The sequence below is a fragment of the Rattus norvegicus genome, chromosome 20 (genome assembly GCF_021556685.1).
Source record: "Rattus norvegicus strain SHRSP/BbbUtx chromosome 20, alternate assembly SHRSP_T2T, whole genome shotgun sequence".
NCBI classification, from domain to species: domain Eukaryota; kingdom Metazoa; phylum Chordata; class Mammalia; order Rodentia; family Muridae; genus Rattus; species Rattus norvegicus.
In genome coordinates this window covers 30,648,504-30,672,929 of record NC_141553.1, presented here as the reverse complement: position 1 = coordinate 30,672,929, position 24,426 = coordinate 30,648,504, and the positions used below count along the sequence as shown (strand labels likewise).

The window sequence follows — 24,426 nt, the reverse complement described above, 5'->3', positions numbered from 1 at the left end:
CAGGGCCTTGTGCTTGCTAGGCAAGCACTCTACCACTGAGCTAAATCCCCAGCCCCAACAAGAGCATCTTCTGTGGGAGAACAGATGACAGGAGTGGGTTTCCAGGTCTTTGTGCAGAAGAAAGTTGCCCACCTCCTACTTCTCCCCTGTCTAGCTCTGTCCACGGGAACAAGACTGTGGCCAAAGGAGATAGGATTAGACAGAGGGGTTATTGGCTTTGACGCTGACAAGTTAATTACAGACCAGTCACTTAACTGCTCTGAGCATGTTTCCTCAACTGCAAAATGAGGCTAATAACAAACCGTGCTTGGTTGGAATATTCTGGGGATTAATTAAGATAACGTACAAATCATACGTCCCATCATGCCTGGCACAAAGAAATTGATTAGCCCGTTATTCTTTTTTTTATACTTTTTTCTATTTTTCAGAGCTGGGGACCGAACCCAGGGCCTTGCACTTGCTAGGCAAGCGCTCTACCACTGAGCTAAATCTCCAACCCCGATTAGCTCGTTATTCTTAAACACCTCTCGGTCAGAGTTTGAGACAATGGCCGCTTGGCTGAGTGGCTCGGTGATCTCCGTTTTCCGGGCTCCCACTTCGGTCTTTAGCTGGGAAGTGGAAGTGAAGCGTGAGGGCCTTCCTGCTGCCCCGCGGTCGTACTCACCAGTGATAAGGTTGTCCACAAGGGTTGTGGGCATGCAGAAGATGCCCACCAGCAGGTCGCTGACGGCCAGGTTGAGGATAAACATGTTGGTGACAGTGCGCATGTGCCGGTTCTTGAGCACAATGAAGCAGACCAGGGTGTTGCCCACCATGCAGAGGAGGAAGATGAGCACGTAGGCCGCGATGAACATGGCTGCCACCGGAGAGGAGTGTTGGTAGTAGGAGGAGAAGGTGAGGCTGGTTGCTATGCTGGTCTCCACATCACTCCCGTTCTGACCCAGGGGCCAGCTGCCGTTGGGAGGCTGGGAGGGCTCCGCTGGGGCGAAAGGAGCACAAGAGTCAGGACCAATACAAAGAAGAGTTAATTGGCTTTTCACCACTGAAAAGCCAACCTTTGGATGGTGATGCAGCTCAGACTGCTTGCCTAACATGCGTGAAGCTATGGGCTGATCCCCGGTACCACATAAAGTGGTATAGTGGTTCGTACCTTTAATCCCAGCACTTTTGAGGTGGAGGCCAAAGGATCAGAAGTTCAAGGACACTCTCAGCTACTTAGAGAGTTTGAAACCAACCTTAACCAATTGAGATTTCAAGGAAAAGAAAGGAAAGCTTCAGGTTTGGGGATTTGGCTCAATGGTAGAGCGCTTGCCTAGCAAGCACAAGGCCATGGGTTCGGTCCCCAGCTCCGAAAAGAAGAAATAAACAAGGAAAAGTTCCAGTTTCTTTGTATCTCATTTGTCATATTGTCTTTTTTTTTCTTTTTAAGATTTATTTATTTATTTATTTATTTATTTATTTATTTATTTATTTATTTTTTGTGGTTCTTTTTTTCGGAGCTGGGGACCGAACCCAGGGCCTTGCGCTTCCTAGGCAAGCGCTCTACCACTGAGCTAAATCCCCAGCCCCAGATTTATTTATTTTATGTATGTGAGTGCACTGTCGCTGTCTTAGGACACACCAGAAGAGGGCATCAGACCCCATTACAGATAGTTGTGAGCCACCACGTGGTTGCTGGGAATTGGACTCAGGACCTCTGGTAGACCAGTCAGTGCTCTTAACCACTGAGCCATCTCTCCAGCTTGTATCATACTGTCTTAGTTAGGGTTTTACTGCTATGAACAGACACCATGACCAAGGCAAGTCTTATAAAGGACAACATTTCATTGGGGCCGGCTTACAGGTTCAGAGGTTCAGTCCATTATCATCAAGGTGGGAACAAGGCAGCATCCAGGCAGGCATGGGGCAGGAGCTGAGAGTTCTACACCTTCATCTGCAGGCTGCTGGTGGAAGACTGACTACCAGACAGCTAGGAAGAGGGTCTTAAGCCCACACCTACCCCAACAAGGCCACTCCTCCTAATAGTGCCACTCCCTGGGCCAAACATAAACAAACCATCACACATAGCCTAACCCTGCTCATCACTGTCTGCTGTCCCAAGGACAACTGGGCTCACTAATCAAGAATTTTATTTTATTTTATTAAGTTTTAGATTTTGAGTGTTTTGCCTACACACATGTATGTGCATGGCGTCTGTGCCAGATGCCCATGGAAGTCAGATGCAGTCATTGGATGCCCTAGAACCAGAGTTAATAATGGCTGTGACTCACAGTGGAGGGTGCTAGGAACCAGATCAGGGTCCTCAGCAAGAACAAGCGTTCTTTTTTTTTTTTTGGTTCTTTTTTTCGGAGCTGGGGATCGAACCCAGGGCCTTGCGCTTCCTAGGTAAGCGCTCTACCACTGAGCTAAATCCCCAGTCCCAGAACAAGAGTTCTTAACCGTTTAACCACCCTCATCCCCTGATCAAGGACTTTGAGTTTGCCCGAACTCAGACCCAAATCACGACACTCCAATCACGTTGGCTACTCTCCATTCACACCTTCTTTCTGCCTTTGTTTCATCTTTTGGAGCTCAGAAGACTTCCTGGGTGACAAGGTCTTATGTATCAGGCTGGCCTTAAACTCATCAGTGTAGCCAAGGATGACCCTGAACTCTTAGCCTCCTGCCTCTACCTGCTGAGTATGTAATGTAAGTATAAGTGTGTAATGTAAGTGTACCACTATGCTCAGTGTGTGTGAGAACCCGGAGCTTTGTGACTGTGCTCCCAACTGAGCTACATCCCCAGGCCCCAGAGTCTAACTTCTAGGGGACCCCAGCCTGCCAGCTTCCGGTTAGACCTGGTCAATGGGAGGCCCAGAACGAGGTGGGGAGGAAAGAGAAGAGTGTTTGCTTCCTGGTTCCCTTCCTGCTTGGACCAATACTGTCAGCAGACACACGACTTGTCCTATAGAGCCAGTCTTTATCGTGCCTTCAATGTACCCTCGTGTCTAGATTCTCCAAGCACGTGTCAAAGGTATTTGGAACTGTGGCTTCTGAGAGTTAGTTAGGGGGCTGGAGACATGGCTCAGAGACCCAGGTTCAATTCCCAGCATCCACATGGCAGCTCCTGACTGCCTGTAATCCAAGATCTGACACTCTTACACAGATGTACATATTAAATAAAAATAAAAAAATTATTAAAAATGAAGAGCATTAGACATATACAAGATTATATGGCGGGGCTCCTATGACATCACTGGTGATTTCATAAGAGTCCTAAGCTATTATGTTTGTTCCGTATTTTTTTTTCTTCTTTTTGGAGCTGGGGACCGAACCCAGGGCCTTGCGCTTGCTAGGCAAGCACTCTACCACTGAGCTAAATCCCCAACCCCTTGTTCCGTATTTTTAAAAGATTTTTCCCTCTCTTTTTCTCTCTATTTCTGTCTTTGTCTGTCTCTGTGTGTGTGTGTGTGTGTGTACTCTTGAAGGTCAGAAGCGAGTACCAGATCCCCTGGAGCAAGAGTTACAGTGAGTTGTTGGCCATGGGTGCTAGGAACTGAACTCCTTAAGGTTCCATTGCTGTGAAGAGACACCATGACAGAGGCTGCTTTTATAAAGACAAACATTTAATTGGGGCTGGCCAACAGTTTCAGAGGTTCAGGCCATTATCATCATGGCGGCATGCAGACAGGCATGGTGCCTCAGAAGGAGCTGAGAGTTCTACATCTTGATCCTAAGACAGCCGGGAAGAGTCTGGCTTTTGCACACTGGGCAGAGCTTGAGCACTAGGAGACCTCAAAGCCCACCTACACGGTGACATACTTCCTCCAACAGGGCCACACCTGTTCCAACAAGGCCATGCCTCCTGATAGTGCCACTTCCCATGAGCCAAGCATATTCAAACCACCACAAACAGCAAGGGCATTTGATGGCCGGGGCCTGTCTCCGTGCCTTGTGCTTGTTCTAGTTTCCACACAATGCCCACAACATGTAGGGATGCAGGAAACAGGCCCTGAACAGATGGGCTTTTGGACTTCTTGACTTCCAGACTCACTAGCTACATTTCTGTTCTCTTTAAACTACTCAATCTTGGATGTTTGGTTATAGCAATTGAAAAACAAAGTAAGACACTCCTTGTCCATGGTTCTAGATCTCCCAAGCAACGGAAGTAACCTCTTCTTTCTCTTTGCACCAATAGCCCTGCTGGCGGGAATAGCAAGCTGTATTTGTCTGCCCTGGGGTAAGTATCCATGGAGGTGCCCTGTCCACATGCTTCTCATTAGTCTAGTCCTGTTTCAGAGGGAGCAGCCCAGTGTCCAATCCTAACTCTTCTGGGAAGTCATTAGCTGTGGTGAGTCATGGTGTTGTCTCAAAAGTCCCCCTCCTGTCTTCCTTTGGGGCTGGATGGGGCCCATTCAGGAGGATGAAGTGGCCCTGGGGAGTCTTTCTGTGGAGCCCAGAGCTCAGCCACTGACAACAAGAGAGTGAGGCACACTGGCGGGCTGGAGGCTGATGTCTGGGGGCAGCAGGCTAGTGCAGTGGCAGCATCAGGGGGCTGCAGGAGCCAGTGGGGGCCATAGGAGGGTGTGGTGGGATGAGGGTTCTATTAATGGGGCAGCTGAGAGAGGATGGCACTCCCCCACACTCGGGGGGGGCTTTCAAGAGCTCCAACAGCACTCAAACACCTTTAATAGAATATTAAAAACAATCAGGCACATACAAGAGAGACTATTTTGGTGAACATATGCAGCAGCATAAAGTTTAATGAACCGTTAGAGAAGAATGGTAAGGAGGACTCCCACGGGAATAGTGTCCACCTCCAACAACCATCGACTCCCCTGCTTTGTTATTCTGAAGCGAGCATGAGCTAACATTTCTTTCCACTGAAAAATAGTTCTGTATCTTCTTTTTTTTAATGACTTCTACTTTAAAAACAAAAAAAACAAAAAAAAAAAACAAAAAAAAAAAACCTCATGGCTCATGGTCCAGGAGCTAGACATGTCGCTCAGTTGGTAGAAAGCTTGACTCACGTCCACAAAGCCACCGGTTCCATTCCCAGCACCACACAAGCCAAGTAGCAGTGTATACCCATAAACTTGGAACCCCAGAGGCAGGAGGATGAGAGGTTAAAGTCATCCTTGGTTATAAACTGAATTTGAGGCCAGCCTCCACTACATAAGACCTTTCGACCACACCAAACCAGGCCATCGAGATGGCTCACCAGGTAAAGTGCCTGCTGTCAAGCCAGATGACCTGAGTCTGATCCCTGGGACCTACGTGGTGGGAGGAGAGAAACCATGCCCACAAACTGTCCTCTCTGACCTCCGCTCACATCCTAATCATGTCTCCACACACATATGCATCACATGTACACATATACATCAAAGGGGAAGGTTTAAATAAAGAAAACCCATCCCGCCCTACCACAGGTGCTGCCACTCCCCTGTCTCTTCCCCACTTCCCAAGTCCTGCAATCAACTCCTTTGTCTTGAGGATGAAGCAGCTTGTCTGTGGTTTTCGGTAGGCTGGATGTTACAAGCTGCCTGCTCTCTTATGGTACCATTTCCTAGGCTCTACTCTCTGTGCTCTGGGGTTCTTGGAATCTGTAGTTAAGGCTAAAGGTGTAATCGGAGAGTTTGTCTGGGTTGCCTGGTGATCTCAATTGGCTCTCTCTCTCTCTCTCTCTCTCTCTCTCTCTCTCTCTCTCTCTCTGTGTGTGTGTGTGTGTGTGTGTGTGTGTGTGTGTGTGTTTTAGAAACAGGTTTTCTCTGTGTATTCTTGGCTGTCTTGGAACTCTGTAAACCAGGCTGGCCTCAAACTCAGAGATCGGCCCACTTCTGCCTCCCAAGTGCTGGGACTAGCCCTGCTTAATCTCTCTCTCTCTCTCTTTTAAAAAGTGTCTCATTTTCAGTATCTCATATCACCCAAGATCACCATGAACTCACTGAATAGCTAAGACTGACCTTGATCGATCGATCGATCTATCTATCTATCTATCTATCTATCTATCTATCTATCTATCTATCTAAAGATTTGCCATTTTTATTTTACATGTATGAGTATTTTGACTGCATTTGTGTCTGTGTACCATGTGTATACAGTCCCCCACCCCTAGAGGTGATGTTACAGGTGCCACGTGAGTGCTGGGAATCTAATCCAAGTCCTTTGCAAGAGCAGAAAGTGCTCTTAACCACTGAGTCATCTATCACAGGGATACAAGAGCCCTTGGCCTCCAACTCTTGATCTTCCTGCTCCGACAATCCACACCTGCTCTCCTTAGCTCGTCTTCAACCCACAGCTGGCTCTGACCACCGCTGGCCTCACCGTGGTCTGGAAAGCTCCATTTCCCCCTTGAGCATCAAACTCTGGATGCTTGCACATCCCCCCCCCCCCCCCCCGCACTTTCCAACCCCAGGGACTTTGCTCTTCCCCTCCTAACTCTAATGTCTTCCTAGAGAAGCTGAATCTGATGACAGGGTTTAAAGTAGGTGCTCCCACAATGCCTCTCTTTGGGTCTTGTCTGTGTTCCTCCCTCTGCCAATTATTTATTTGAAGGTTTACTGTCCTTTTCCCTTAAGAGTGCTTAAGAGCATGGCGGTCATGGGACATGCCCACTCTCAGGAGGCAGAGGCAGGTGAATGTGAGTTCGAGACTGGCCTGGTCTACAGAGTGAGTTCTAGGACAGCCAGGGCTACACAGAGAAACCAGTCTCAAAAACAAACAGGGTTAGGGGTTTAGCTCAGTGGTAGAGTGCTTGCCTAGCAAGCGGAAGGCCCTGGATTCGGTCCCCAGCTCTGGAAAAAAAAAAAAAAGAAAGAAAAAACAAACAAACAGCCATCTCCTGGGCTGTAGGGCTCTTGCTTCCCTGTCTTATTGTTTGCAGTGTCCCTGGTATCTTGTCAGTCCCCTGACAGTAGTAAACAGTTCAATAAACAACCAATAATAATGGAGTGGATAAATAGGTAGAGGAAGTTGCTGGATGCCTTTCAGGCTGGATCCTAACCTGCTGCCCCTACTTCCTTTGCTCAGCTCTTGGTTGAGCTCATTACCCAAAGTCTGTCCGTGAGAAGTGAAGTGTCTGGATGACCCTGCCCACCTCTGATGTCTGAATACCTAGGCATCCATCCTGAGGCTTAACCCAGCTCCCAGCCCTGCATAATCCCAGAGGAAAACCTGTCTATTTCCGTCAGCTCCCCCTGACCTGGAGCCTTCACAGTCCATGCTAGCAGCGGGAGCCTCATTAACACCCTTCGCTCAACCTTTCTGGGATCGGCCAGCTGCCCTTGTATCCTGTGAACTTTGCTTCCGCTGAACCCAATTACATTCCCCAATTGGATGGGTTCCCTGGGGGCTTCAGGGTATAATGAAAGCTGCCTCTAGGGTACCCTGATGAGCTTAAGGCTATACCTGAAGCAGCAAAATCCGAGCTAGAGAGGTCAGAGTACAGTGTCTCTCGAAGTGTGGTTTTTAGCCACCAGCATCAGCATTAAATGGAACTCCTCAGAGAGTCTTAGATTTTATCCCTGACCCAGAGAGCCAGGAACCCTGGGGGAGGGATGGGAATCAACACTCTGTTTTATTATTTGTTTGTTTGTTTGTTTTATCTCAAGATAAGATTTGTCTTTACTTTAGCCTGAATGTATTTATGGGCACCATGCTTGTGGTTGGTGCCTGAGGAGGCCAGAAGAGGTTGCCTATCCGCTGGAGCTGGAGTTACAAATGGTAGTGACCCACCACATGGGTGTTGGAAACTGGAACCAGGGTCCCTGCAAGAATACAAGTGCTTGTAACTACTAAACCATCTGTCCAGTCTTTCTATCTGGTAAGAGAGTGTGTGTATGTATGCCACACACACACACACACACACACACACAGAGAGAGAGAGAGAGAGAGAGAGAGAGAGAGAGAGAGAAATATATATATGTGTGAGTTTGAGGCCAGAAGCAATGGCAAATATCTTTTCTTTTAATTTTTTTTAAGATTTATTTATTTATTATATATGAGTACACTGTAGCTGTCTTCAGACACAGCAGAAGAGGGCATCAGATCCCATTACAGATGGTTGTGAGCCACCACGTGATTGCTAGGAACTGAACTCAGGACCTCTGGAAGAGCAGTCGGTGCTTTTAACCACTGAGCCATCTCTCCAGTCCGGCAAGTATCTTCATTTGTTGTTATTTGCTTATACCAAACCTTACCAATATGGCGAGACTGTAGGCCCTAGGGATCTTCCTGTCTTTGGTTCCCCAGCACAGATGCATGCCACAGCCCCCCCTCCCCTGCTTTTTGGTGCGCGTTCTGAGGATGGGGTCAGACTCAGGTCCCCCGCATGCTGGCAGTTGAACCATCTCCCTCTCCTATTTTTATTTGCTTTTCTGCAGTGCTGGGCATTGACCTTAGGGCCTCCCACTTGGTCGGCAGGTGCTCTTTCTCCCGGTCCCAGCTCCCAGCCATCTACTTTACTTTTTCTTTTAATTTTTATTTATTTAATGTATGAGTGCTTGGCTGCATATATATCTGCCTGCCTGAAGAGGGCATCAGATCTCATTATAGATGGTTGTGAGCCACCATGTGGTTGCTGGGATTTGAACTCAGGACCTCTGGAAGAGCAGCCAGTGCTCTTAACCACTGAGCCATCTCTCTAGCCCTTAAGTTTTTTAAAAAGATGAATTTATTTATTTTATTTACATGAGTACGCTGTCGATGTCTTCAGACACACCAGAAGAGGGCATCAGATCTGATCACAGATGGTTGTGAGACACCATGTGGTGGGGAATTGAGCTCAGGACCTCTGGAAGAGCAGTCGGTGCTCTTAACCGCTGAGCCATCTCTCCAGCCGCTGTTTTAAATTTTAAAGCATTAGATAGAGATGTGGTTTGGCCGTAGAGTACTAGCCTATCATGCACAAGGCTCAAGGCTCAGACCCTGTCACTGCCATAAGAAACAAACAAAAAGAAAGAAAGAAAGAAAGAAAGGAAGGAAGGAAGGAAGGAAGGAAGGAAGAAAGGTAGATAGGTAGATAGGTAGATAGGTAGATAGATAGATAGATAGATAGATAGATAGATAGATAGATAGATAGATAGATAGATAGATAATTTCCTGGCTATGGCCTAGGATTGATCATTTCACTTCTGGGAACCAGAGACTCCTCGTACTACAACAGACAGAAGTCAAGTTCACACCGATGCAGGCTACTGTGATGGCAGTCCAGTTGCAGCAATTTGGAGAATACTGGGTCAAACACAGAAATGAAGGAGCACATACATGATCAAGTCTAGGTGTGCCCTGAAGTCCACAGCCCTCTTACCACCGACAGGATCGTGCGCGCCACCTCCTGGTTTGTCCTGGTAACACATGAAAAGTTCCTCCCCAAGACCCATTCAATATAACCCTTGGAACCCCTGAAAAACACCACACTAGGGGCTGCCAACGGCATAGAACACCATTCAGGACAGATGGCTAATAGCCACACGAAACAAAAAGTTCAAACTCATTGGCAATGTGAGAGATGCCCTTTTAAAAAATAACTCAGTGTAACCTTTTCCTCAGATTGGCAAAGACAGCGGTGCTCCTGGAGTCTGGAGTGCGGCTGCGCACAGCAGGGGCGGCGCACCAGTCAGGGAGGCTTCAGACCGAGGCAAAGCTGCCAGCGCCTCAGTGAGTGCCTGGCTCCCAAACCTGCCACTCCACTTCGGGGGTTTATCACGACGTTTAAAAGGAGGTGTCGGGGTTGGGGATTTAGCTCAGTGGTAGAGCGCTTGCCTAGCAGGCGCAAGCCCTGGGTTCGGTCCCCAGCTCCGGAAAAAAAAAAAAAAAAAAAAAAAAAAGGAGGTCTCATGGCGTGGGGAAATACTGACCTCAGCTGTAATGGTCACAAAACAGTATAAACATGCACTGTCATTCATCTCTATTTCTTATAAAATGTGCTTGTGCAAATTGCCCGTGATTTCTTTTTTGAATGACCGACAGTCTTTGTCCATAGAGGAGTGGTATTTCCTCGGGTGACTTTGTTGTTTCTTTCATTCTAACTTTTGGTTTTTGACTTTTCTGATCGTAGGGAAATGGCAACGTTGGATAAAACACCGTTGGATCGCACACCGCGATCACCCCGATTTTAAAGAGACATTCCTTCTACCCCCTGTGGGTCAGGAGCTGGAGGTGACATTTGCGAATGCTCTCTTTAAAAGCTCCTCTGATGAGTCCCTTGTGATTTCAGAGCCACTGACTTTTGCTATCTTTCCCCTTACGTACTAAGCTTTCGTGAAGCTTCATCCACGGGAATCACCAAAGCCTTTGATGTATTTCGATGCTTCTTCTTTTTTTTTTTTTTTTTCAGAGGCTTTTTAGGGCTTTCTCTTGATCTGGTATGAAATGCTTCCCATCTAGAGGGAAATTATGGCCTTTGACTGTGTTGGATTTTCTCTCAACAGAGCACACACTTTCAGGGGAACAGTGAGCACAGGCAGGTGGGGACCACGCTGTATCCATTACTCTTGGATCCTGGAGCACAGTGAGTTTTCCCGGAAGGAGCCAGCCCTTCTCCCTGCATGCTGCATTGGAACCACTATCAATCAGAAGTGTGCACCCACCCCTCGCCAAATAACAGCCCATGGGAGTTCTCTTGCTCTGGATCTGACTGGTCTTGGTAATCCAGCTCCCATGTCACCCAATGATTGCCCAACCCCCTTCCTATACATTTCCAATTGGGCAAGTTAGTTGGTACCAGCGTCCGTTGCTTGTAACCTCAGCATCTTGGCTAATATAAGGGGATTGAGGTGGGTCATGCTGGGCCTCTGGGAGAGGAGTGTCTTGAGAGTCCAAGTTTAGCACCCCGAGGATAGGGGCAGGCAGAAGAGGATGGTAGGATTTTGTGGTTTCTCTCTCCAAACCCCACTGCCTTTCTTTTTCTTTTTTTTCTTTTTTCTTTTCTTTTTTTCGGAGCTGGGGACCGAACCCAGGGCCTTGCTCTTACAAGGCAAGCGCTCTACCACTGAGCCAAATCCCCAACCCCTCCACTGCCTTTCAATAGGTCATGCGCCCTTCCATGGGGGCAACGCTATCCCAAAAAGGCAAGGATACTGATTAAGGATCAGAGAACCTGGCTTGGAAGCTGGTAGCCACTGACTGTCACTTATCCATTGTAAAAGGACTGGGGGACAGCAACCTGGTTTGAAAAGGAGGCTAGAGACTATAGCTTACAGTTGACTAAACAATGCTCCTTACATTTACTTCAGTGCTGTGTCTACTTCCAGAGGTCAGAAGTCCCACAGCTTGCAGGGGTCAGTTCTCTTTCTACCAGGTAGGTTTGGGGAAATCAAACTCAGGTCTTAAGGCCTTGTAGTAAAGACCTTTACAAACTGAGCCATCTCACAGGCTGTACTGGATAGATTTATGTCAAGCTAAAGTTATCTGAAAGGAAGGAACCTCAACTGAGAAAACACCTCCATAAGATCCTGCTGTAAGATATTTTGTCAATTAGTGATTGATGGGGGAGGGCCCAGCCCATTGTGGGTGAGGCCGTCCCTGGGCCAATGGTCCTGGATTCTATAAAAAAGTAGACTGAGCAAGCTATGGGGAGCAAGCCAATAAGCAGCATATCTCCATGGCCTCTGCTTCAGCTCCTGCCTCCAGGTTCCAACCCTGGTCCTGCCATGGCTCCTTTCAGTGATGGACTATACAATGTAGAAGTACAAGCCAAATAAACCCTTTTGTCCTCAACCTGCCTTTTGGTTATGGTGTTTTGTCACAGCCAGAGAGACCCTAACTAAGTCACTAGCTCAGGGTTGCTTTTGTGAAGTTTGAAGTAGCCAGGCCAGCCTTGAACTCCCTATGTGGTCAAGAATGACCTTGAACTTCTAATCCTGCTGCCTCCACCTGCCCAGTTTATGAGGGTGAGGGGGACCCAGGGCTTTAAGCGTGCTAAGCAGGTTATATACCAACTGGACTACACCTCTGGCTTGCTTCTTTTTTATCTTGTTTTTGTTGGTTTCTTTAAAACAGGGTCTCTCTGTGGAACTCTGGCTGGCCTGGCACCACCTGTGTAGATCAGGATGGCCTCAACCTCACAGAGATCTGCCTGCCTCTTGAATACTGGAATCGAAGTTGTACTCCATTGTGGCTTGCCTCCTGATGGCATTTGCTGCCTACCAGGAAGCACAGGGGACCACATTGATGGTCGTTTCGCTTGGAATTGTTCCCAAGGAAGTGAGCCTAGACTAGGGATACTCAGGTGTGTAGCGGGGCAGGGGTGGGGGGTTGGCTTGGGGTACAGGAATCCCGCCACCTCTCCTACAGACAGAGCCAACACCCACGTTCTCCAGCCCTTACCACTGGTCTTTCTAATCCCTGTCCATCTTGGTAAGTGAGAGCAAGTGAGTCTCCCAGAATCCTTGGAGCGGACAAACCTGAGCAGCTCACTTAAGTACCAAAGGAGCCTCCCCACCGCCCTTAATTTTCTGTATGTATCGATTCTGCCTGCCTGTGTATCTGTACGCCATTTGGGTGCCTGGTGCCTACAGAGGCCAGAAGAGGGCGCCAGACCACTAACTGTCCTTACAGAAGGTAGTAAGCTGTGACAGACAGTGCTCTTCACCAGGGAACCTCCTCTTCAGCCTCAAGCAAGCCTTTTAATCTCCTAAATGCTCGTTGGACCCAGCGGGGCAGTTACAATTAGATCAGTGCCTGGAGAGATCCAGCCCCACCCCCTTCAACTGACCAACCCCTGCTGGAGATTAAGAAATGCCCATCCTGGTGCTGGGAAACAAATCACCCAAGATAGGAATGATTTAGCCATACTTGTCCCAAGCCCAGTCCCTAGCTAACGGCAGATATAACAGGGTATATAATATATGTGACTGGTCCTATCTCTGCACCCCCTGGCCAAATTCCCTAAGTGCCTTCAAGTCCCAGTGGCCTCACATCATGCCTGTCCCCACAGCAAAGTTGTTATAAAGAAATGGCTTGGGGAGTTGGGGATTTGGCTCAGTGGTAGAGTGCTTGCCTAGCAAGCGCAAGGCCCTGGGTTTGGTCCCCAGCTCCGGGGCGGGGGGGGGGGGAGAAAAAAAGAAAAAAAGAAAAAAAGAAAAAAAGAAAAGGCTTGGGCTGGAGAGATGGCTCAGCGGTTAAAGGTACTGACTGCTCTTCCAGAGGTCCTGAGTTCAATTCTCACAACCACATGGTGGCTCATAACCATCTGTAATGGGATCTGATGCTCTCTTCGGCTGTGTCTGAAGACAGCAACAGTGTACTCACATACATAAAATAAATAAATACATTTAAAATGAAGAAGAAGAAGAAAAGGCTTCCCTTAGTTCTGCGGACACACAACTTCCCAGAGCCCAGTCCCCATCTAGTGGCTGAAGTGAAGGAGGCAGCTCCATCTGAAATGGGCTTTTGCAGAGCTCATCCACCAGCTCTTTCGCTCTTTCTTGTCTGCTGCTTTCTGACAAATACCAGGTGTTCTCTCTCTGTATCTATCTTTCTCTACCTCTATCTCTATCTCTCGACCAGGGTAGCTTCGAACTCACAGAGATCTGCTTGCTTCTGATCCTGAGTGCTGGGATTAATGGCGTGGACCACCATCATCTGGCTGCTGTATCAGAAACACTTCGAGTCCTTACTTCTGGAGACTGGATTGCTCCTGTCGCCCACAGTAAGCTTATCCCCTCAGCCCATTGAAAGGGACTCCAGACTTTAGAAAATTGGGTGGGTGGCTCAGTGGTTAGGCACACTCAATTGATGAGGGGTGGGGTTTGGTTCCCAGCAACCACAACCATCTGCAACTCCAGTTCCAGGGCATCTGTTGCCTGGTAAGGGTTCTGGTAAGTGAAATCCAGACAGACGTAAAGGGAAAAGAGATTAGCATCTTCCATCTTGCCCTAGGTCAGGCTGAGCATGCTCTGTAGTTTCCTGTCTAGGTTCTGTGGTGGCTGCTGCTGCCAGGCCAGCCTGCTCCATCTCTCAATACCACCCTGCTCACCCTATCCCGCTTCCTTCCTAGTACAGCTACATATAGAAGGTTACTTCCTGCCTCTACACTGGACACATTTTAGGGGCGGCAGCCATGCCTCATTCAGCTTCAAATGCTACCACCATCAAGTGCGTGGCTAGAACAGAGATGGCGAATGGAAGTTGGTACCTACTTCTAGGAGCAATGAATTTTCCTCTATGTACTGCTTTAGCTGTCCCGCACAGGCTCTGTTTTCTGCTCTTTTCAGGGTTACTGGCACTTTCCAACAGGGGAAAGGGTGGTCTCGTTACTGCCTAGGCTGCCCTTCATCCTCCTGCCTCTGCATCCCAAGTGCTGGGATTATGGATATGCATCACCTTGCCAGTTTTTGTATTTTATGTTGTATCAAACTACCTCTGACCAGAAACTACCTCTGACCTTTTCACTTCACCAGAAAACCAAAGCTCAAAGACAAGGAGACTTGCTCTCAGACTACAGGGTGGTACAGGGTCTCTCCCGCTACTTGACCTCAGGATTCGTGACCCATCAAGGAATCTGGGGACATGTGAGTTTGAGCCTCTGCTCTGCCAACTCTCATCTGCCATCTCTCCCTCTTCTTTGAAACCATTACACCACCTGTAAAACCCTTTAGTGCCCAATTAGGGCTCCTTGATTAACCAGGAGAGGGCCTTGACTTCCGATGCCTATGCGCATCTGACATCCCAAGTACCAGAAGGATCATTTAAAACATCACCGGAAGGCAGGTGCGAAGGTGGCTACCTGTAATCTCACTGCCAGGTGAAGGCAGGAGGTTCTGGAGTTCAAGTTGAGTTTCTGCTACAGAGTAACTTTCAGGCCAGCTTGGGCTACATGAAACTTTGTTTCAAAACAAACAAAAGAAAACCTGGCTGAAGAAGGAAGATATACAAGGTCTGAGGCAGAACCAGAACTACTCAGGACTCAGCTAAGGAGCAACGGAAGGCATCCTAACTTCTTCCAATCCATTCTTGCGCAACACTTCCCAACCCCATGCCAGCACCCAGAGCTTCAGTGTCCCTGTCCCAAGTGGGTTTCTTCTCTCTCACTTCCCAGCAGCATCTTGTTAAGGAAAGACTTCGATCGATGGAGCTGGAGAACTGGCTAAGCAGTGGGGGGAGTGTTAGCTCCTAGCACCCACTTTGGGTTGTGGGGTGGAGGGGATCCCACCTCCTCTTCCAGCCTGGGGAAGAGTTTGCCCCCATACATAATTAAAAGTTTTTTGTTTTTTGGTTTTAGACAAGGTTTCTCTGTATAGCCTTGCCGGTCCTGGAACCCTGTTTTGTTTTGTTTTTTTAAGATTTATTTATTTATTATATATAAGTACATTGTAGCTGTCCTCAGACACACCAGAAGAGGGCATCAGATCTCGTTACAGATGGTTATGAGCCACCATGTGGTTGCTGGGATTTGAACTCAGGACCTCCGGAAGAGCAGTCTGTGCTCTTAACCACTGAGCCATCTCTCCAGCCCCCTGTTTTGTTTTTTTAAAAGACAGCAGGGCATGGTGGTGCACGCCTTTAGTCCCACAGAGGCAGAGGCACATGAGTTCCAGGCTAGCCTGGTCTACAAAAATGAGTTCTGGGACAGCCAGGAGCTACAAAGAGAAGACCTGACTTTGAAAAAGAGACTTTGGCAAAACTTGGTCCCTAGCAGAGGAAATGACTCAGGACAGTTCTCTAGGCTGAGTCTCTGTGCCATTTGCATTTCAAAAGGAGTCAAGCCTCAGCTCCGAAAGTGCCCTTGACGCAATTTCTGTGCTAATGAGAGCAGCAAAAGGCTAGGGAGGAGCAGAGACTGAACTTGTAGTGCAGAAGAAGAATCAGTAGAAACTCACCATGTCCTACTGACCACACTCTCAGTTTCCCACTCAGCCAGGACCCTGTGGACTCTCAGAGCAGGGACCTTTCTGAGTTGTTTGCTTTGGAGTTAACACACCTGGCGGAAATACATACATTCATATTCATATACTATGTGTCTGTCTGTCTGTCCGTCTGTCTCTAAGTGAGTCTCATGTTGCCCAGGTTGGCCTCGAACTCTCTATGTATGACCTTAATTTCTGATCTTCCTGCTTTCACTGCTGGGATTGTGGATGTGTGCCATGAAACCCAGTTTGATTCAGCGCAGGGGACTGAACCCAGGACTTTCCAAATGTACTCTTTCCGCTGAGCTACACTCCCAGCCCTAGCCTCAGTATCTCAACTCCAGCTAGCTGTGAGGGCTGCCAGGGGCTTCCAGGAAAAAGCCACTGCTTTGCAGTCTGGGTGGGATGTAGTTTTTCTCGCAACTTAGCTCTCATCATGCCTGCTCCAGTGGCATCGGACCGAGGCGGGGGCTCTGCAGATTGTAGTGCCTATCTTCAGGGGTTAAGAGGAAGCTTCTGTGGCCCAGAGTCCCCTTCCAGGTCACAGATCTGATCTAGCTACTCAAGAGTTCCACCTCTGGGCTTGCAACCTGGATCAGCAGGTAAAGGCATTTGTACACAACTCTGACAACCTGAGTTGATCTTCAGAACCCTTTAATCCTGACATTTAGGAACAGAGACAGGCAGATCTCTGTGAGCTCAAGGCTAGCCTGGTCTATGTAGCAAGTTCTAGGACAGACAGGGCTACATAGAGAGACCCTGTTGAAAGAGGAGGAGGAGAAGGAGGAGGAGGAGGAAGTGGAGGAAGAGGAGGAGGATGAAGAAGAGGAAGAGGAAGAGGAGGAGGAGGAGGAAGAGGAAGAAGAGGAAGGGAGGAAAAGGAGGAGGAGAGGAGGAGGATGAGGAGGAGGGGAGGAGGAGGAGGAGGTGGTAGGAGCAGGGCAGAAGCAGTAGCACAAGGGGACAGTGAAAACATTTCACAAAGTTGTCATCTGACCTCCACGTACAGCTGTGACAGGTACAGTGCTCACACACACACACAACATAAACAAATACATTTAAAAAAAATTCTCTCTTTACCCTCTAGCCAGGAATCAGATCTATCTACTTTGTATGTGTGGTGTGTATGCATGTGTGGAGGCTAGAGTTCAGCTTTGGGTATCTTACTCTATCTAGCAATTTCCTTTTATTTTTGAGACAGAATTTCATTATGTAGCCTTGGCTTTTTTCTTTTTTTAAACTCTGCTTGCTCACGTGTATATTTAAAAGGAAATTCAAGGTCCCCCCCCCCCCCCAAAACATATTGTGTTTTATATGTTTAAATTGCATTTAGTCATCTCTGTAATGGATGTGGCGCTGTTTTACTAACAGGACACTGTCTTTGTTATTTTCCTGCACTTTAGCACGTGTGTTTTAATGAAGGCAGAAGTCCCATATCTCCTAAAAGTACTGCATTAGCACCTGTGTAAACGTCTGTCCTAATTTCTCCAATGGCTGTGATAGAAAGAAAACTGCCCACGTATATCTTAAACAGGAAACTTAAGGTCGTTTCCAGGGTTACAGTTAGGATCAGGGTCAGGGTTAGGGTAAAGGTTAAGGTTACGATTACAGTTAGAATTAGGTTAGGGTAAGGGGATGTAGATCAGGCTGGACTAGAACTCGTGGAGATGTGCTTGCTTTTCCTGAGTGCTGTGATCAAAGGCATGCGTCACCACAGCCTGGCTCCCACCTCATTTTCTCAGACAGGTCTCTCACTGAACCTAGAGCTTTTTGCTATTGCAGATCTGACCAGCAAGCCCCTCTCAACCCCCCCCCCCAAACCACCCCCAGGATCTACTTCCCCCTCCCTCCCTCCTCCGGCACTAAGATGACAGCCGCCTGCCTCCCGCCTTGCTTTTCTGTGGGTGCTGAGGGTCTGAACTCAGGAGCTTAGGCCTGTGCAGAAGCCTGTTACCCACTGGACCACTTCTCCAGGCCTCAGCTTTAAATCCTGAGTCTGTTGCCTTGTGGCTGTTTGGGCTCATAGCTACAGATGCTGTGATAAACGTGCTTTTCCTTCCCCTTCTGGGGCAAGCGGAGATTCGAGCTTTAACAACACCCTTTGCCCTCCAGTCCTCTCATTGATCCTGTGCACTGAGTGAGCGTTTCACTTAAAATGGCTAGAATTCATCTGTTTACCTCCCAGGAACCCAGGCTGAGACAGGAAATTTGGCGTGTTTTGTTCTTCCATAGGTTTCTAATGAACACTAGATTTTCTTTTCTTTTTTTTTTTTTTTTCTGAAAATTTGTGTTTGTTTTGCTGAGCTGGAGCTCAAACCTGGAGCCTGAGGTGTGCCAGGCAAGTGCTTGCCTGCCAAGTTCCAACCCCGGCTCCAAATTTCGCAGTGCCACAAAAGACAGGGAAAGCCTCTGGATGGGGATGCCCTGGGATACACCCACAGGATCAATGCATCTGATCGCTTTACACCGTGTCCCCTTAGCTCAGAGACCTCAGCTAAGGCAGCAGCCTCCTTGTATAGTCAGTGTCCCATCTGCCTGCACCCAGAGTCTCTCTGCTTTACCTTCTGAAGCCATAGCAGGAACAACCCAGAACTTACCGAGTGGGATAACCTTCCACCAGCAGAGAGGGACAAGCAGCAGATAGCCCAGGCTAGCCTTGAACTTGCTAAGCGGCCTCTGCCCTTCACGTGCTGGTATTGTAAGTATTTACTAGCAAGCCCAGTTTATGAATTGCTGGGGATAGAACCCAGCACTCTATCAACAGGCCTACACCCCGAATCTGCTTTCTGTCTTTCTGCTCTCTCTCTGTTTCTCGATTCTTCTTCCCTGAGGCAACTCTTATCTTAGGGGATACCTTCAAAACCAGAGACGCCAAAGGAGATACGTGCTAATGACTCTCATGGTATACATGGTTCATTCATGGGTAGATGATAGATAGATATCCATTGACAAAACTGTGTAATGTTGCTTGAGGGGATTATTCTACATGTATTCTTTTTCTTTTCTTTTCTTTTTTTTCAGAGCTGAGGACCAAACCCAGGGCCTTGAGCTTGCTAGGCAAGCGCTCTACCACTGAACTAAATCCCCAACCCCATTCTGCATGTATTCTAAGTCTGGTTTGTTTGTTTGGTTTTTTTTGATACTCTGTAAATATATTCATAGTATAGACTCACATAACATAATCCATCCACCGTGGACAATGAACACATTTCCATGTCAATAAATACAATCCTAAATGGAGTCGGTCTCCCCATGTCCCCATGCTGGGGACTGAACTCAGGGCCTTGTTTGCTCTTGTACCATTTAGCCCTACCTCCCCACCCCACCCCAGCTCTTAAGTGCCTTCTTTAATGTCTTGTCACTGCAGACGTACCTTATCTTTGACTTAGTTCATTTAGTTTACAGTATCTGGGTGAACACAGACTCAGGTCTCTGTAGGAGGACAGAATGGCTTCCTCTGCAAAGCACCAAACGACTTCTTGCAAATGCTCACTCCCCATTCAATAATTTTCTCTGGCATACTAAGGGGCCAGCATTTCATTTGAGGAGTTTAGTGGTCTTCAGAAGTGATCCTTCTACCCTTTTTGAAAATCAGAACATGTGCCCATCTTCAGGGCTTCCCCCACACCCCCCCTTTTTTTTCTTTCATTTGCTGTAATTTCCTCTACAGCAACGACTGGATCTACACTTGTCTCCAGGTCCCCGGGATGCCATATGTCCTGGTTTTGAAGGTGAGCTCACTGCAGGTGGCTCAATGCTTTCTGTCCACTACACTCACTCCTCCGGGGCATTGGTCTTCTGCTCAGCTCAGGATGAAGCAAAATTGTCTGTCCCTTGTCCCAGAACCCCGAACCCTGAGTGGATCTTCTTTTCACAGTACTCTTTGCCTGTCTCTGTTCACTGGGGCTTCAGCACGTTGCTAACCTTCATTCTTATAGATCCTACTGTTCTGGGCTGTGCGTTCCTCCTGAATCTCTTTGTGTGTATGGGCTTTTCAAAGCCTAGCTCATTGGAAAGCTGACAGTGCACCTCACAAGGTTTCCTATAAGAACCCCCCCCCTTTTAATTTCCAATGGTGACCCCTTGCAATTACTCACTGGAATCCCAAAGCTTTCAATAGCTCCTACTTACTGATATGAATATGTTCAATACATCTAGTCCTATTTTATCTTCGCAACCTCCCCCCCACCTCCCCCACCCCGCCATGCATGTAAGTTCCTCTGGTCCCTGGCTGGATAGACATCAGCACAGAAAGGCATAGCACCATGTCGGAGACACCCAGCAAGTCAGTGGACCAGCCTCGGGTCCTTTAGTTTCTTAAATGTAATTCCCTTTATCTATGTGGACACAGAGAGGGGTCTGGACCCTCACCTGATACAACCAAAGCCAGCAGGCTAAGCCTTAGATTCTCCTTCCTCTCAGGCTCTGAGTTTACGTCCTTTCCTAGGCAAATCATGGAGGCCACCTCCTCTTGGATTCCATCCCTCTCCCCAGCCCAGCAAGCCAGTTAAATTGGCAGCACTTCTCTAAAGCCAGTACCTAAACTATCCCCACCTGGTCATAAAACAGCCTCTGTTTACAGATTAGAGATGGTGTGCACATGCATGCACACACATGCACATGCACTCCAGGCGCAGACGTCCCCGCAACTCGTCACACACATACACACATAATCTGGACACAGAAGCACCCGCACATCACTCTGTCATTTCTCTGGGTCTTTCACTCCCTGTATCTCTCAGTGTTTCTCTATTTCTGTCTCTTTCACGCACACACACACATACAGAAGTCTTTCCCCTCTTCCAACCCCATGAATACAGAGGCACCCTCAGATCGATCTCTGACCCTCACTCAGGGTCTTTGCATCTTTGTGTGTGTGTGTGTGTGTGTGTGTGTGTGTGTGTGTGTGTGTGTTTGTCTGTCACACAAACACACGAGTATCAGTGTCTGTCTCTGGCAGCCAAGGTGGTCAGTGTCTCTTCTCCCTGCCTGCTCCCATCCCCGCCCCTGTCCCGGCTCCTGGGTCTATAGCCCACCCAACCCTGACCCCCTACTCTAGTGCCACTTACCCTCCATACTGTCTGCTCCGGGACACTCTCCAAAGGAGGCGGGCACCTTCAAGCGGGTAGACTGGGGCCCAGGAAGGGTCTGGGGTCTGGGTGGGTTACCCTCGTTCCTGCTTCACCCGTCACTCGCAGGCGGGCAGGGGGCGTTCACTCCCTGGGGTCCGGGGTGCAGCGCCCTCACAGCGCAGCGGTCCGCCGGACTCTGCCGCCCGCCCCGCGCCTCCCCGGCCGGAGGGAAGGAGGGGGGCTGGCGCCGCGCCGTCTCCATGGCACCCGGCACACCTGTGCGGCCGAGCGAGGGCGCCCCGTGCACCTCCCCCGCAAACTCTCCCAGGACCCCGCACCCTCCAAAGTGCGGGCGGTGCCCGCCGTAGCCCTGGCGGACACACACCAACCTCTGTCCCCACTCTTTACGTGGCTTGAGCCCAGCTTGCCCCGCACTCGCCACCACGATAGCCAGGACTGTCTCTCTGAAGAGGCCAAGAAGTCGCCGTCACTACACAGGAGGGACCCTTAGAGAGAAGTCGGTGAGCTCTCCCCAGTGAACGGGGACAAGATGTCTGATGGATGACCCTGGCTACTGAATCAAATAGACCAGGCTTGGGCAAGTATCTGCCCTGAGCCTGAGTTTCTGCATCTGTAAAGTGGTTCTGAGAGAAGCAAGTGTGTACATTTCTGCCCAGCAGACTGAAGAACACTGCCTTGACCATCTTCAGACCCTGTCAGATAGCCAGAAGACAACATTTTACATCTGCCATTGGAAAGAAGAAAGTGAACGGACCACTCCCCCTTTTCAGGAGTCTAAGTTTTGTTCTCTTTTGTAACTTCTGAAGTATCTAGAAACCAGCACTCTCAAATTAGAATTCATCCCTCAAATTAGAATCACACGGGGGGTGGGGGGTGGGGAGGTGTCTTTAAGTACCAGCAATTAGCTGGGCACGGTGGTGCATACTGAGTCCCAGCACTCAGACAGAGAAAGGTGGGTCTCAGAGTTCAAGACCAGCCTGGTCTACAGAAAGAGTTCCAGGACAGCCAAGATTACACAGACTAACCCTGTCTTGAAAAAAAAAAAAAAGAAAAGAAAGAAAAGAAAAAACAAACAAACAAAAAACAACAAAATCCCAGCACTTAGGCAGAGGCAGTCAGACCTCTGACTTCAAGGCCACCCTGGTCTACATAGCAAGTTCCAGGCCAGCCGTGGCTACAAGGTGAAACCCCAGTCTCTAAAAACAGCAAACAAAACCAACCAAAGATGTCTTAACAGTGGTTCACTCACCAGATGAACACCCTTGATCCTCCGAAATAGTGAATGTCACTGTGACACCCACCCCTCATCTCCTTGAGGCTTCTAGGTACCAACTGATGTAAACCTGAGCACCTCTTCATGGCCCTATCTGGTCCACTTCTCCACCTCTAATCCTGCCTCTCCCTCCCACCACTGAACGTGCCTCTCACTGAGCTCCTCTCCATTCCTCTACCTGCCCCTATGCTGTGCCCCTGCGTGGTCTCCCTGCCCACCCCTCTCACCTGCCCATCACCCACCCCTCACCCCATCCACTGCTCTCTGCTCTCAAGTTTACACAACTCTTTGGCTGGTGGTGCCTAAACTTCCCCTGAACTTACTTTGGAATCATCTAGAAGATTCTAACGGCCATCTTCTCCCTCACTCAGATCACACTTATTCCAAATAAATCGGAAAGTCTGAGGTGGTAGGGAGATCGGAGGTATGTGAAGCTCCCTGGCAAGTCACACACAGCAGAGTGAGGCCCTTGCCTGTGACAGTGACACTGCAGTCCTGTCCCTCTCTCTGTCCGACTTCCCCACAGCTCTATGATCCTCTCCCTCTTTTGTTCTCTCCACAGACTCCTGTAAGAAAATGTCACAGGCTGCACATCTTCACAATGGAGATATATTTCATCGTGTTCTGGGAGCCGCTAAGTCCAAGATAAAGATTCCATCAGGATAGTGGTGTCACTGGTGGGAAGCAGAGGTAGGTAGTGGATCTCTGTGAGTTCAAAGCCAGCCTGCTCTGTAGAGAGAGTTCCAGGACAGCCAGGACGGACAACAAAGATGGGCGCACATGGTAAGAGAGTGATTAGGGGCAAAGGATTCAAAGAGATTTAGCATTTTTTTTGTTGCTGCTAACACAGTCTGAAACCTCCTTTAAGTGATTCTGAGATTTCCTGAGTTGAATAACATATTTGTTGCTTTTATTTTCTGGGCCAGAGGTTTCTGGGATGGGGTGGCTGTATATAAGATGACAGAAGAATAGTGCATGCTGGGAGATAGCACAGTGTAGGACCAGAGGGTTTGCATTGTTGGTTTTCCGAAACACAGCACTGTCGGACCCCTAGAATCTTGCTTTGAAGCTACACTTTGCTTGAAATGTGCTCGTCCCTTTTCAGAAAGCCAAGGGATGGGAGAGTTGCCATTTACCTCAGGAGAGTCCTGGAAGAGGAGCCACGGTCAGGAAAGGCAGTGTTGCAGTTGCCAGTTAATCTCTACTCAAATCGACCCGGTGGTGGCAGCATGGGCTTCACTACCCACCCCAGTGTTCTGGGTTCCCAAATGAAAGACAGACAGAGAGACGCATGCACACACGCACACGCAGACTAACATTTTAATATGCTGTCTTAAACAGCTTAATGGCTGGGTCACTCCCAAACCTCCACGTGGCTAACACCTCTTTTCCGATACTCCTGAGTTATTACTTACTAAAAATCTATACTCCATCTTTGTTGCCCTAGACCCAGTGGAGGCAGGGGCATGCCTGGAGTGCTCTTCCCGGCTCTTACAAGTTGGCTGTCTCTCCATCCTTTACTTCTCAGGCGTGGCTGCTACTCCTTTCCCTGTAGGGCAGCTCTAGCTCCTTCCTCCTCCCCTGGGTCCCTTGCTCAGGAATCCTAAAGTCCGGCCTCTGTCTCCCTGACCAGTCACTGTCCGCCAGCAACTTCATTAACCAGTCAAAACCAACTGGGGCCAGGGACCCTCAGCAGCTTATGTGCGGCAGATTCCCGTGCAATTTGGGGGACCCAATTAACATAATACAGGCATTAGACCAAATCCACAACAGGGCAGGTTTCAGATAAGAAAGAGGTAGGTTTGAGAGAAAATGCTCTCAAACAGCAAGACCATGCTTTTATGCTCTGCTGGGCTCTCGGGGCCAAGCAGGTCAGACCCATCCCTAAGAAAGGTGACACTGCACTGGGTGTGGTGATAAGTAGGTTTAATCCCAGAACTCAAGAGTGAATCTCTGAGTTCAAGGCCAGCATGGTCTGCAAAGAGAGGGCCAGGTCTGCCTGGGCTATAAAGAGAAACCCTGTCAGAGAGAGAGAGAGAGAGAGAGAGAGAGAGAGAGAGAGAGAGAGAGAGAGAGAGAAGAGGGAGGGAGAGAGAGAGAGAGAGAGAGAGAGAGAGAGAGAGAGAGAGAGAGGAATTCTTAACATCCAGGTGTCCCAGGAAGGGACCTGTTTTAGATTTTTAAATTTTAAGTGTCTTACTTGCCCATATGTAGGTATGTACATACATGTGTA

At 48.6% G+C, this 24,426-nt stretch overlaps 1 protein-coding gene across 1 annotated transcript in view; it reads right to left on the bottom strand.

Annotated features, from left to right (window-relative positions):
• The window catches only part of Npffr1 (neuropeptide FF receptor 1), a 33,779-nt gene extending 12,868 nt beyond the window's left edge, over positions 1 to 20,911 (bottom strand). The window contains exons 1-2 of the mRNA NM_022291.2: positions 20,897 to 20,911; positions 665 to 979 (exon numbers count right to left, since the gene is read on the bottom strand). Of these exons, the coding sequence (NP_071627.2) occupies positions 665 to 979; positions 20,897 to 20,903 (322 nt within the window). The 5' untranslated portion in view covers positions 20,904 to 20,911. The remainder of the gene's footprint in view (positions 1 to 664; positions 980 to 20,896) is intronic.
• Between the last annotated feature and the right edge of the window lie 3,515 nt (positions 20,912 to 24,426).